Genomic DNA, 15,233 nt, shown 5'->3' with positions numbered 1-15,233 from the left:
TATACCACCTCACTGATCTCCTAGCCCATTAACCCAACATCACAGTAGGTGTGTTGTGTGTGCCCACAGCAGAAGGAGTGTAAAGTTGGGGCCAGTGACTAACTCCACACTGTCCTATGCTCCCCATCCCTGCCTTTGCCTCTTCCTATCTCACATCCGGGCCTTTACATCCTATCCACCAGTCAAGGTCTGGCTGGAAAACCGCCTCTCCACCAGACCATCCTTCCTGCCCCCAACTCTCCTTCTGCTGCACCTGATAGGAACCATCCCATGGCACTGGCACACTCACTCGAGAGGAGAGTTTGCCTGTGTTCACACTGTATCTCCCTTCCTTGGCTATATATAAGCTGATGGAGAGTATAATAATTTCTGATGTATCTTTGCACTCTTTATATTTCCTAGTATTGAAGGTGCCCAGTAAATGTTCAACAGAAACTGCTACTTCCCAAAACTATTCTTTCCAACAAGGGCATTCCTATGAAAATAACTGTTCTCTTTGAGTTATGGGGTCTTAATGATCAACAAGCATTTTGCAAGTTAGCGAAGGATGTGAGTGGTTAACCAACTCTAGAAAGAAAGAGAAAGCCCAAAGAGAAGTAATTCGGGGTTTTAGGCTGGGACACTAATGGGGGGCGGGGGGAAAGGGATGGGGGGAGAGGGCCATACAAGAAAGTTTTACCAGTGCTCCCTAGCACTGGACACCTTCTCTTGATATAAATTCAGACCAAGAGATCTCGAGATTTCTCTGCAAGTTGGAGTAGAATTGAGGGTATCCATGTTGCTTTAGGGATTAGGACATTTCTAGATCCATCTGTGCATCTTAAATGGGAAGGTCTCTTGGTGTGGATGTTCATGACCTTAAGGCACACTGTAGCAGACATGAATGCCCAGGTTAGCTTTATAACCAGACTGGTGTCTTCATGTGCCACAGGGCAGGAACCCCCTAAGACCAACGCATCAATAGGTAGTTAGAGTGGAAAGAAAGTAAATCAAGTTTCCTGCACCCAAGCATTAGTCCCCAACTAGTTAGTTATAAGTGATCCTGAGCAAATTATCTAAGCAAAATTAATTAGCCCCTGAGGACCTCGGTTTTCCTGTCCATATGTAAAGCAAAAAAAAAAAAAAAAAAAAAAATCACACTAATACTTCACATATATCCAGAGTCATTGTGAAATCAAAATTAGATCATTTGTATTAAAAACACTTTAATAGGGCGCCTGGGTGGCTCAGTGGGTTAAGCCGCTGCCTTCGGCTCAGGTCATGATCTCGGGGTCCTGGGATCGAGTCCTGCATCGGGCTCTCTGCTCAGCAGGAAGCCTGCTTCCCTTCCTCTCTCTCTCTGCCTGCCTCTCTGCCTACTTGTGATCTCTCTCTGTCAAATAAATAAATAAATAAAAATCTTTAAAAACCTTTGGAAAAAAAAAACACTTTAATAGATAGAGAGGTACTATACATATATGAAGTGTTGTTATTCTTATTATTATATACCTACCATTGTTTAATTATTCATTCCAGGGGATGAGGAATATGATATAATTAAGTTCCCCGTGACCATATAAGGTGATACCAGTTTTTCAATGTTGTGCTATGAAAACCTATCAAAACTACTATATTATACTCAATTAATATTCAACAGGTATTCTGAATCACCAAATATAATTCCTAGTTTTCACAGAATCAGTGAAAAGTTACTTTATAAATAATTATAATTTTACCAACTTCAGATTAGCTGGTGAAACTGTGTATTTCATCAATTAGGATTAAATAAAGGTTCTGAGCACTTATTGGCATTCACCACAAATGCCTTGTATGAGAGATCAAAAAGCCTGGGCTTGAGACCCAAATCTGACACCAACAAGCTTGTGAAACAGGCACCTTTCTGGAAACTTCAGTTTCCTCTTCTATAAAATGAGAATGTTAACATATCTCTAATATTCCAGTTGTAATTTCCTATGAATTTCATTCACATGAGCTAAGGTCTTTGATCTGACTCATGAAAGTCATAAAGGAATGCAGCTCTCCTGTAGCCTTGTGGAATATACCTTCTCTACAAGTGTATTTCTGGTGCAACATTTGCTGTGGGTAATATGTAAAAGCTAAGATCAGAAAGCCGGCCATTCTGAATTCCATGCCAAGAAAACTCAGCCTAAACAGTAATTAAAGTGAACTCTTGCTGCATAATTATAGGACAGAGGCTTTGTTTCAGGCCTGATCAATAAGAGGTCTTGCACAGAGAAGCTCAAGACTTGTACCAAACTAAAGGATGTTCAGTAAGTAGCAAGTCCCTCAGCTTCCATGTAATTACTATCTTAAACCATCCTGTACAATTTTAGGATTATCCTGGCATGTCTTTGTTCCCAAGTTGAAAAATTTACTGTCTAGTAAATAATAATGCAAAAATGAGAAACTAGTCTAAAAGGACCTTATAAGGTAAGCCAGCTGCTTCCAAGTCTACGCAAGTTTTTATTATGGTGTGTTGTGTAAATATCTTTCCAGAAGCTTTAACATTATATTTAATATACACAATGCCCACAGTCGGCCCCATTTCCATCTGGTCCCTTTTGGTAAGACAAGTAGAAGCCTAAAGGTTTTTTTTTAACTTCAGGAAACATATGTATCCATTTTCCCAAAGAAATGTGAGAAGACTCTTTTAGATTGTGAAAATGGTAAATAAGAATAAGTAAAGACTTTAATTGAATAATTAATTCAAATAAGCCTTAGGACAAAAAGAAAAGATGGGGTAAAAGAAAGATAATTTATGAAATTGCTTAAGATCATCTCAAAAAGACCTCAATGAAGGGGACCTAGATGGACTTCACATTGTAATGGAGCTCAGGATCAGAAGTTCTCACTTTTACTCTCCTTTTAATCCCAGTACAGTTGAGGCCTGAGTAATGCAGAAAACAAGGCAGAGGGACTTGGCCAAAGGCTTGCTAATCCTCCTGTCTCAACAATTTTAGAAGAGAAAACACACTCTGGCCAACACCTGCTATTGGCATCCATAATCTTTGGAGCCTTCTCTTCCCCCCACTCCCACCCCCAGCTACAGCTCTTTCTGGCGTCATGTTTGTAACACTTAGTGTACGCGATTTGAAAACCTCCTGACTTGAAATTCTCCTTCTGAGGCCATTCTTAAAACTATTCTTAGATGAAAAACCAAATGTTCTATAGCATGATACACAGGTGGTAGTTACCAAGTTTGTTGTCGACAAATAAACACCTATTCAGGGGCTCGCTTCGGCAGCACATATACTAAAATTGGAACGATAAGCCCCTATTCAGAACCCTTCGCAATCTTCCCAATACACCGTGCCACCATTTATGTAGCTAACATTCGGTCTGTGACAGCCTTGCCTGAGTCCCTTCAACCCTTAGGATCCTTCATGATAAACTACAATCTCTCATGGGACATCAAATGGTAGTTACACTGTAGCGAGTCAAATATGATCCTATGGTCCTCCAAACAATCAAAATCCTTTCTCTGAGACACAGAAATGCAGGTAGAGTTGCAAAGAATCAAGAATGGCTACGGGGATGAGTGAATGATGGTGGCTCAAATGTATAGCCTTTGAAAATGTCAATGAAATGTTATGTTTTTCCTATAGTGGATATATATGAACATAATATTTCTATGTGTAAAGACACATACAAGTAGCAGTACTATGTATAGGTCTGGTCGTATTGGCTCTCTGGGGGAAAGTGCACATTCAGGTAACATGATACCTCTTACTGGACCAAAAGTTAATGGGATCCAAAGTCATCTGCCCCTAGTAAGATAGAATTGCTAGGTCAGGGACTCAAATGCCTGAGCATCTGGGGTAGGACCCTTCAAGTTTGCAAGTCCTAAATATAGCACTCTGGCCCAGTTAGAGACACTGCATTCTTCACCTTGACCACCTGGGATAGACACTTGCACACAGCCCTTCCACATCAGAAGTACCCACCTGGTGTCTGTTCGGGTGTCCCACCGAGAGCTGGAGCAGACTGCTCATGCCTGGTCAACCTCATAGCTTAAAAATCAACAACAACTCTATTTAAATAAGCATTAAAAACAACTTGAGCCTAGAAAATACACTCAGTGCTAACTCACTGGATAGTAGGGGCAGGTTTGTTTCGTTTTCCTACTTGTCATTAACATTGCATAAAAGATGTTTGCGTCACAAAAGCTTTGTGGTTTTATGTGAATCTCAAGAACATTCTTTAGTGTTATTTCCATTCTTAATCTTCAAAACTGTCATGTGAATCAATTAGCAAGGAAGGACAATAAGTAAACCTGATATCCCAAAATGGCTGGTTAAGTTATAAAAGAGCTGGGAAATTCATAGAAATTGTAATTTATTTCGTCCAGATATTGGTTTCTAGGATCTGATTCGGTCTTCTCTGGGGCCTAGCACTCCTAAGGGTTATTCTTAAATGACCACTTGCTAGAATCTTTGTTCCCTGAAAAACTGAATTACTGGTCGCTTAAAGGGCCTTCATTGACTTCTCCCAAAGTTCACAATACCACATTTTCATAGCTTGTCTAAAATAGAGAAAAAATGCAATAAAAAAAATCAAATCATATTTGTGATTAAAAATGATTATGTTATACAAGGCTGTCTTCCAATAAATGCCAATGAGAAAAGCAAACCTTTCCACTTCCGACAGGACAAGAGGTATGTTTTAGAGTGTTATGTGATGAATTTCACAGCAGTTATTTAAAAATTAAATCACTTGACAAATTTCACAAGTAAGTACCATATTTAAATATACTCATTCACTAACCTGGTGATTTAGTTATGAATTTTTAATTATTTGCCATTCATGAGCCATTGCTGATCATTAGAGTTCATTTAGTCATCTGGTAATTTAGGGAAAATTGTGCTCTCTTTCAAAGTGCCATATAAAGAAAGACCTTTACAAAACAAGCATACAGGGTCTTTTTTTTTTTTAATTGGCAATGAAGCTTATATTTATTTATAAATAATCTGGTGAAGCTGCACAGAAATTCAACTTCTCCTCAGCCTGGTGTTTTCTTTTCAAAAGCAACCATTATTTTTGGTTCGTCTGGGAGCTTGTTAGGCTGTCTCCATCATACGTGAAAAGCAAATGCACTCCACACTTCCACTCTGTCACCTCAGCTGCCATGGGGTCTGGCCTGTCCCGGTCTTTTCCAGGAAGCTCTCAGGTTCCAGGACTGGTGGTATCCCCCTTCCTATCCTAGAACTCAGGAGCAGAGAGGCTGTGTCTACCTTTCTGGCCAGGCATGAGTGGATTTGCTGCCTTCTACTGCTGGACCAGGGCTTTGCTTCACCCACACGCTGGACAAAGCCCCCCACCAGGGCACTGACATTCTTGGGGCAACCCTCTAGGGAATCTGAAGCCCTAACCTAGTGAAGGAGCTCCGTTGACTAAGTAAGTTACTCTATGAACATTCAACAGGACAAGTCAGCCTCAGAAAGACATTAAACAGATTTAAAGGAAGGAGGGAAGAAGATACTCAACGAATTTTGGAGGTTAAGGTCTCGGGGAGAGAGAGTGCCCTCTTGGATTCCACAGGACCTTTCACGCTGTCTCTCAGAGAACGCACACTCTTCTGGCGGTTCCTTGCAAAACGAGCCCTCTTGATCTTCCACAATGCTGCGTCACTGAGGTTAGCGACATTGGTCCTTACAGCCGTGATAGCTTTGCAAAAGGAATCAGACGTTATTTTCTTTAACAAGCACAACGAGTTTGAAATAACCCAGCTGTGTATATTTTCAGGATTAAAGTACATCTTTCGTGGACACATGAATCATTCATGGTGAGTCATAGAAAAAAATCATCACTACTGTCTATCACAACTATTGCCTGTGATTCTTCTTAGACTGTAAGATTACATTGTCTAATGTTTTTATTATCACTGGATACATAGTTGACTGACCCACTTTTCCCATCTATTTAGAACTATAGGTAACTAACAAGCATGCAAGGGTGAATTTGCGAGGTGCAAATGTATCTCACAAAATTGCTCACAAACACTGTGAACGTGACTACTGAATCAGATTTAAGGAACACTCAGTCACAAAGGGTCACCATAGGTCCTCAAGGAAATGCAAAGGGTTTTGCTTTTGGAATGGCAGAAACCAACTGATCTACAGATTACTACAGAGTTATTCAATAAATATTTAATAAACTGAGTTCATGAAGTAAGAGCCTTCTCCATAATGGGAAATTAGGCTACATGCAGAGTATGGTCTACTTATCTAGCAGATATAAGAATAGGAACTATGGCTGTTTAAAGCAAGTTCTTTGTTTTGCTTACTTGTAGGAAAAGGAAATTCTTTGTTACAATCCAAATGTAGCTGAGCTTCCAAAGAAAGGGTCTCAAATCTGTTGACAAAGAACTCCCAGCTCAAGGCAGGAATATCTTGCTTAAGAAAATGCAGGAGTAAAAGTTTGCTCAGTATTGTGGGTCTGTCTTTAACCACAGTATCAAACTGGAAATCAAGACAGAGACACAGACCCTGGGGCAGATAGGGGGAAGAAAGTTTAAGTCAGACATAAACATATAAGTTCCTTCAAAGCAAATATATTAAGCAAAGTCAGTGAAACAAGACAAAACCTCCTCGCTCCATACATATAATATGGAATGATCTGATTGAAATGTTCTTTGATTGCAAGTTTGGCAGAAATAAAATGCAGAAGAGGAACTTCTCCCAATTGTAGAATACCTCTTGAATTCTAGTTCAGAAATCTACACTAAATGCAGGTTATTGGTTTTCAGATGCATTCATTAATAACCATTTAATCCAAATGCTCTCAAACCAATGTTTCTTTTTTCAATGTCTATAGTTTCTATTAAAAAAAGCATACTTCCAAAGCTACATTTGAGAATACACAATACAAGTTTCTAATTTCCTTTCAATGCTGAATGCCATGGTTCAAAAAGAAAGTAAACTCACTTTGTCTTCTTGGAACATGAGTGGCACACAGGATCTTAAAAAATCAAGTTGGACTAACTGACCATCCATTTCTCCAGTGTATGACTCTGCTTACCATTCCCCCTTTCCTAACTGAATGAAACCTAAAAACCGTAATTCATCCAAGCATTCTATTAATTCATTCAACTCTCAACTACTGAGTGCCTCCTATGCTCTAGGCGCTGGGCTGGAAGACTACCTAGTCTTTAAGACCAACTGAGTATCCAGAAGACAACTGGGAATTTTTATAAGGGAGGCTGTGGGTCCACAGTCAGCCGAACCACCAAATTGCCCAGATCCTGCCCTTTCTTCTTGGTCTCTTTTAGGGGAAGCAGGGTATAGACACAGTTACAGTCAAGAATGTGGACGTTATTATGACTCACAACCTGTTCTGCCACATACTAACCACGTGACCCTGAAAAAGTGACCTACCCTATCCGTTCCAACCCTCAGCTTCTCTATCTGTAAAATGGGAACCCACAAGGTTATCGTGGGGATTAAATGAGACAATGGAGATGAGACACTTAATCCACTGTCCTGGAAAGACAGTATCTGTTTGACAAATTTTAGCTCTTGCCATTATTATTAGTTTTCATTATAACGACACTGTAATAAGCCTGAGCCAATGTGGGAAATCAGGAGATCAGGACTTCGGAGGTTCTAGTCTCGGTTCTTCCACTAACTCGCTCTGTGTCCTTTGACGAGTCACATTATCTCTCTGAGACTTGGTTTCTTTAATTATATAATTAAGGTGCCAAATAAAATAAATAAGCAGCTCTCTCTAGGTCTCGTATTTCATGTTGTTTTGACTTTCATTTTAGTAGGCGTATTTGCCTTCTCAGATCCTGCTTTGATTTATATTATAATTCATCACAGAGATGATTTCTCTTAGTGTCTAGCCTCTAATGACCAGAGCTCCCAGCCCAGGGACCAGCTAAATAGTACAAGATAAACCAGCCGAGTTCACAAATCTGCCACACAAAAAAAATTATACAATTCCTGTCTCTGTCAAAAGTGTTTTCACCATATGGACAAAGACTGAAAAGAAAGTAGTAAGAAATAAGAACAAGGGGTCTTTAATAAGGTAGTGTTTCTGGGATTTTTCCCCATTTAAAAACTCCCCCATTCTTGCTGTCCTCATCATCAGTCCTATATGTGCTCAGCGGAGCACCATCCACAGCACACAACACACAACCAAGGAACGTCACCTGCAATGCTGGCCTCTTTATGGTGTCAAGCAGGAGACCGGCCCTGGTAGCCACCGCTGGGTTGACATCCTCCACAGCTGTGAGAAAGCAGCAGAAGGCATGTGCCAGGGAGTACTTCAGCAAGTGGTTTTTGGTCACTGAGTGAATATCCAAAAATCTACAAATTACAGCCACTTTTTCCACTGTAGTGTAAAAGGAGACGACAAAAAAAACAGACACTTACTTAGACAAGAATGGAACCCACAAAGAAAAAGTCAACTCTGGGTCCCCCACACCCTGCTTTGAGAAACCAAAAGGAAATTCTTTTTTTTTTTTAAGATTTTTTTTTTTTATTTGTTCATTTGACAGAGAGAGATCACAAGTAATTAGAAAGGTAGGCAGAGAGAGAGGGGGAAGCGGGCTCCCCACTGAGCAGAGAGCCCGATGTGGGACTCAATCCCAGGACCCTGAGATCATAACCTGAACCAAAGGCAAAAACTTAACCCACTGAGCCACCCAGGCGCCCCCCAAAAGGAAATTCTGATGCCGCCTTCTTGAATGTTCCATTTCATCTGTGTGACAGAGACCGTTTCTACCTAGTACAGTACTTTTCTGCTGGGTAGCCTTGATTTAACTGTGGGTTGTCTTTTTTTTTTTTTTTTTTAATGGTCTTCTTCATTGTTTAACTCAAACTATACTTCAAAATACTCAAAATGCCTCCACACTCATTTCTTTGTCCATTCCAGGCCCTTCTGCGGACCACACAGGGAGACAGGAGGTGCCCACCAGACCTGACTTTAGATTCTGGACCCCCTAATACCCTGAGGAACAATATGCTCCTGGCACCTTGATCTTGGACTTCCCAGCATCCAGAACTGTGAGAAAATAAATGTCTGTTGTTTAAGTGCCCCCAGACAGTGGTATTAGCAAATGTGTAATAGTTAACCCACCTAATGGAACTTCCATTCCTTGGTCACATTTTGGAGACACAGAAACACAGAGAACCATTCTGAACACCACAGCATTGCGGGCCCTCCTTGCTGCTCCCGAGGATGGGAGTCCTAGCAGACTGGGGTGACCGTGAAGGCAGCCGATGCGAGGCTAAGAGAACATGCCCAGGTTCCTTCCTTACCATATTCCTCTAAGAACTTGCCATTCTCAGAACCAGGAAATCATACCCATCACTGCCCCAGACTTGATCCCTGATGCTTCAGCGGAAAGGGTCTAACAGCAGAGATTCTCAAACATCACTGAATTACCTGGAGACCTTATTAAAAATGTACATTCCTGGCCTTACCCCATAAGATTCTAATTCAGTAGGTCTAGGAATGGGGCCCAACCACCTGTGTGTTTAAGGAACGCTCCCAGTTACTTTGATACAAGTAACTTATTGCATTATGTCATATTATATATTATATTGACTACATAGTATCATGTATCATGTTAACTGTATAATTTATCATTCAAGCCAGGATCCATTTGAGAGTAAACAAGCATACAATTAATAAATACACCTGGACAACAGGCATAAACTAGGACTATCCTAGGCAGACCTGAACAGGGCCTCCTACCTAAGGACCACTCTGCAAAATACTATTATAAAGCAAAATACTATTATAAAGCAAGCTCAGTTAAGTAGAATCACCAAAGAACACTAGCAAGGAGGGCAGTACTCTTTAAAAAGAAGGGAGGAGGGACACCTGGGTGGCTCAGTCAGTTGAGCATCCAACTCTTAATTTTGGCTCAGGTCATGATCTCAGTGTCATGAGATCAAGCCCTGCATCAGGCTCTGCAATCAGTGCAGAGTCTGCTTGAGATTCTCTCTCCCTCCCCGTGTCTCCCCACTTGTGTGCATGCTCTCTCTCTAAATAAATAAATAAGTAAATAATATAAATTTTAAAAGAAATATAGAAAGAAAGAAGGGTCAACAAGAGACATCATGACTGGACATCTGGTTTACCTTGTGACCCCCAGAGAATTTTTAAGCTAATACAGAGGTACCTGCTTCAAACCTCATCTTCCAGTCTTTGCTGTTGAAATTGCCATTTATGATTGTCCAGAAGATGTCAGCACCATGAGGAAGTGACAAAGCATGGAGAAGCAGAGGAACTGCCAATGAAGATAGTTGGGAGAACTCGGATTTGACGACTCTCCACAGGCTGAGGAAGCAAGAAGCAAAGTGATTACAGTTATGATAACCTTTCTAGAAAGCAAATACAATTACCTCAGTTTATGGGATCTCTCGTTAATAGGCAGCTGGTAGGGATGCTTTTTGATACTCATCCACAAGACTATAAACCTCTGATAAACCTTTCCTAAATCTGTTCTGTTCATTTTCTTAAAGAAATTGCTTTTATGTAACAACACAGAAAAACACTACTTAATACTATATTTTAATATAAAAAATAATAATTATATATTAGAAATTCAAGTATATAAATGAGCAATGACTTAAAAATATACAAAATTGATATTATTTCTGTTAAGATGATGTGGTAAAAAGTGATTTTTTTAAAAAATTTTCTTATAGTGAATATCTGGAGAGAGATTTTTGTTAAGTTTGCCTGCCCAGCAGCCTTTCCTCTTTATTCTAGCAAAGAACAATTCTATTTCTATTAAGAACAACCTCTCGGGGCACCTGGGTGGCTCAGCGGGTTAATCCTCTGCCTTCGGCTCAGGTCATGATCCCAGGGTCCTGGGATCGAGCCCCACATGGGGCTCTCTGCTCAGTGGGGCGCCTGCTTCCCTCTCCCTCTCTGCCTGCCTCTCTGCCTACTTGTGACCTCTCTCTCTCTCTCTGTTAAATAAATAAAATCTTTAAAAAAAAAAAAAAAAGAAAGAACAACCTCTCCACCAACTGGCAGGGCTGTCAGTCAAGGTCCTTCCCTTCCTTATCATAAGAGTGAACACAAAACTGGGTTGATCAAGGTAGTTGAAGGAAGCAAACTATATGCAGCACTGCTAGAAAACCATCCCAGTGACAAAAAAAAAACCCTGGATTTTACCAGTTCCCTATGGCTTTCCCAATTCTCAAGGCAGCCTTCTTTGAAATCAGGAAGATAGTGTCCTTCCCCAGATCCCTTGATTTTTCATCATGGCTTTTGTATCAGGGTGGTACTTTGAGGAAAAAACTGGGTTATGTAACCCAAAGGCTGAGCCAGAAATCCCACAGCACCAGCAATCCATGGGGCCTGGGGAAATGTCCTGTAGGGGCTGCCTTTATTTACTTGTTTGTTTGTTTGTTTGTTTGTTTGTTTAGGGAGGGCAGGGTAGAGGGACAGAAAGAGAGAATCTCAAGCAGGCTCCACGCTCAATGAGCTGCCCAATACAGGGCTTGATCTCAAGACCCTGATAAGATCATGACCTGAGCTGAAATCAAGAGTCGGACACTTGAAAGAAGTTCCTGTGGCTGATATTGAAGAGGTTACTGCTTATGTTCTCCTCTAGGATTTTGATAGATTCCTGCCTCATGTTGAGGTCTTTTATCCATTTCGTTTATCTTTATGTATGGTGAAGGAGAAGGAAACAAAAGTGAGAATGAACTTTTGGGACTTCATCAAGATCAGAAGCTTCTGCACAGCAAAGGAAACAGTCAACAAAACAAGGAGGCAGCCCACAGAATGGGAGAAGATATTCGCAAATGACACTACAGACAAAGGGCTGATATCCAATATCATAAAGAACTCCTCAAACTCAACACACACAAAACAGATAATCATGTCAAGAAATGGGCAGAAGACATGAACAGACACTTCTTCAAAGAAGACATACAAATGGCTAACAGACACATGAAAAAATGTTCATCATCATTAGCCATCAGGGAGATTCAAATCAAAACCACACTGAGATATCACCTTACACCAGTTAGAATGGCCAAAATTAACAAGACAGTAAGCAACAACTGTTGGAGAAGATATGGAGAAAGGGGAACCCTCATACACTGTTAGGGGAATGCAAGTTGGTGCAGCCACTTTGGAAAACAGTGTGGGGATTCCTTAAGAAATTAAAAATAGAGCTACCTTATGGCCCGGCAATTGCACTACTGGGTATTTAACCCAAAGATACAGATGTAGTGAAAAAGGCCATCTGTACCCCAACGTTCATAGCAGCAACAGCCACAGTTGCCAAACTGTAGAAAGAACCAAGATGCCCTTCAACGGATGAATGGATAAAGAAGATATGGTCCATATACGCAATGGAGTATTATGCCTCCATCAGGAAGGATGAATACCCAACTTTTTTATCAACATGGACAGGACTGGAAGAGATTATGCTGAGTGAAATAAGTCAAGAAGAGAGAGTCAATTATCATATGGTTTCACTTACTTGTGGAGCATAATGAATAACACAGAGGACATTAGGAGATGGAGAGGAGACGGGAATTGGGGGAAATCTGAGGGAGAGACAAACCATGAGAGACTGTGGACTCTGAGAAACAAACTGAGGGTTTTGGAGGGGAGGGAGGTGGGGAGTTGGATGAGCCTGGTGGGTATCATGGAGGGCACATATTGCATGGGGCACTGGGAATGGTGCATAAACAATGAATTTTCGAACACTGAAAAAAAAATAAAACAAAAAAATTTTTTGGGGGGCGCCTGGGTGGCTCAGTGGGTTAAGCCGCTGCCTTCGGCTCAGGTCATGATCTCAGGGTCCTGGGATCGAGCCCCGCATCGGGCTCTCTGCTCAGCAGGGAGCCTGCTTCCTCCTCTCTCTCTACCTGCCTCTCTGCCTGCTTGTGATCTCTCTCTGTCAAATAAATAAATAAAATCTTAAAAAAAAAGGGGCGCCTGGGTGGCTCAGTGGGTTAAGCCGCTGCCTTCGGCTCAGGTCATGATCCCAGGTCCTGGGTTCGAGCCCCACATCGGGCTTTCTGCTCAGCAGGGAGCCTGCTTCCTCCTCTCTCTCTGCCTGCCTCTCTGCATACTTGTGATTTCTCTCTGTCAAATAAATAAATAAAATCTTTAAAAAAAATTTTTAATTTTTAAAAATTAAAAAAAAAAAAGTCAGACACTTAATGAACTGAGCCACCCTGGCGCCCCCTATAGAGGCTGTTTTAACAACAAAAGTTGGCCTACTTAGTAGTCCCACTCCAGAGAATGAAGAGAGCTTCTGCCTAATTCCCAATCCCACTCCTTCATGGATTTTGCCTGGACTTGTTCATCTATCTGTTCAGATCAGTCCTACTCTTCCCCACATCCAAGTCAGCTGGGCCTACCCTTCTACCAGCTCCTCCCGTTCCACCTGTAGAACTCCCATTTTATCCTGAGGAAACTTTTGCAGACTCTCCACTTTTCCCATTCTATGTTCTGTACTGGGTTGAACAGTGTCCCCACCCAAGATACTCCTAATCCTGACTAAGACTTCTTTTCCCTCTTTTTCATATTCTTCTTCCAAACATCAATCCTCTTCTGATTTCATTTGCCTCCCATCTTAGACTGGATCTCAGAGGCAACCATTTCCTCCCTGCAAAATTCCTCATCCCCACTTCCACCATAATCAAATCACAAATTCCTACTCCTGAATAAATCCACATTACCCCCTTTTCTCATCCACTCCCAGGCCCCAGAACTAACTTGGTCCCACTAATTCCTACTAACTTCCACCACAAGCTGGTGCTAGCTAAGCTCAGCTTGACACGGCAGCAGGCCAGTCTTACTTAGATTACTTCTTGTTGACACCCTACTAAGTTCCTCTATGAGCGATTCCATACATTTTTCCATGTTCCCTGAGCTCCCAACCTAATCTCTATCCTCTTCCCTCTCAGGAAAAGACATCAGGACACACTACTCTTAAGGTTCAGTAACGAGCTTCTCTTGACACTTTCTCTTTTCCTCAAAATATATCTCCTTTCAAAGAAAAGAGCCTCCCTCCTCTCTTCTACCCAGCCTTCGTTCTTGATCATGTGTACTTGTCTTCCAGGACCTTGCTCTACCAGCTACTCCCTTTCCTCTGATCCCTTTCACTGACCATAAATATTTTCAGATCTTTATCCTAAAAATCCTTGACATCCTCTCAATGCCCATCCAAATGGACATTGAAACCAATATCTTGGTTTATCCAAGATCTTGGTCTACATTATACTAATTGTTTGAAGTTATTATGAAGAGCATGCCTTCTTCACTCTCAAAAGTAAATAATGTGAAGAATAAATTATGTGGTCACCTTCTGTATAAATAACATTCACCCCCTTCCAAACAAGACTGCAAATTCCCAAAGTACCTAGGATAATAATATATATAGCAAGCCCCCAGTGATATCTGTTGAATGAATGAATAAACAAAGGGAAAAAATGTGAGAAAAGACAGAGCCTCAAGTCAGTTTTGTCACCAAGTTAACTAAAGCCAACCTCTTCTTTCTTCTTACCACCTCATTCTCTTACATTTAAATAAGGATACTATTTTTCTGACTTACTTTCAGGAAGACTCTAACAGTTATTTTGAGTTATTTTCTTCTCAAGCAGAGAAACATTATCTAAATCCAGGACAATATTTTATTGTTTTTCTCAAAATGCTTCTGCAGTCTTTAAAAATACTATATCGGTCAATATGTGGAGAGGTTTTTGGTGTCTATTGGAAGTTCTACTTCAAGTAAGAAATCAAGTCAGTCTTTGGTACTAATATTATTCTAGATGATACAACATAAATAGTGATTTAGTAATGTTGACATTTTTCTAAGGGACACTACACCGTTAAGATGTCCAACAACTGGGGCGCCTGGGTGGCTCAGTGGGTTAAAGCCTCTGCCTTCGGCTCAGATCATGATCCCAGGGTCCTGGGATGGAGTCCCGCATCGGGCTCTCTTCTCGGCGGGGAGCCTGCTTCTCTTCCTCTCTCTCTGCCTGCCTGTCTGCCTACTTGTGATCTCTGTCTGCCAAGTAAATAAATAAAATCTTTAAAAAAATGTCCAACAACTGATAAACAAATAATCCTTATTTTGCCTTCTCTGTTTCTACAGTGTCTAGCAAAACAAATTACTCTTCTTCATGTTGACACACTTAAACGTTAGACTTGGTAAAAGAAATGAGTCATTCCCATAGGCAGTTTGTCCTGGCTAAGAGAAGTGGCCCAAACGGGTTGGTAAGTCTTGTTCTGACTTTGATTTTCAC

General features: G+C 41.0%; 1 protein-coding gene across 2 annotated transcripts in view; it reads right to left on the bottom strand.

The window, feature by feature from the left end:
- UNC79 (unc-79 homolog, NALCN channel complex subunit) overlaps positions 1-15,233 on the bottom strand; it is a 247,835-nt gene that overhangs the window by 91,896 nt on the left and 140,706 nt on the right. For both annotated transcript variants that reach the window (XM_047738927.1, XM_047738926.1), the window contains exons 23-27: positions 10,130-10,287; positions 8,150-8,331; positions 6,284-6,485; positions 5,485-5,664; positions 3,945-4,010 (exon numbers count right to left, since the gene is read on the bottom strand). In XM_047738927.1, coding sequence (XP_047594883.1) covers positions 3,945-4,010; positions 5,485-5,664; positions 6,284-6,485; positions 8,150-8,331; positions 10,130-10,287 — 788 coding nt within the window. The remainder of the gene's footprint in view (positions 1-3,944; positions 4,011-5,484; positions 5,665-6,283; positions 6,486-8,149; positions 8,332-10,129; positions 10,288-15,233) is intronic.

Source organism: Lutra lutra, chromosome 7 (genome assembly GCF_902655055.1).
Source record: "Lutra lutra chromosome 7, mLutLut1.2, whole genome shotgun sequence".
Lineage (NCBI taxonomy): Eukaryota > Metazoa > Chordata > Mammalia > Carnivora > Mustelidae > Lutra > Lutra lutra.
Note: the sequence above shows the minus strand (reverse complement) of the source record. Positions and strands in the feature narration are given on the sequence as shown.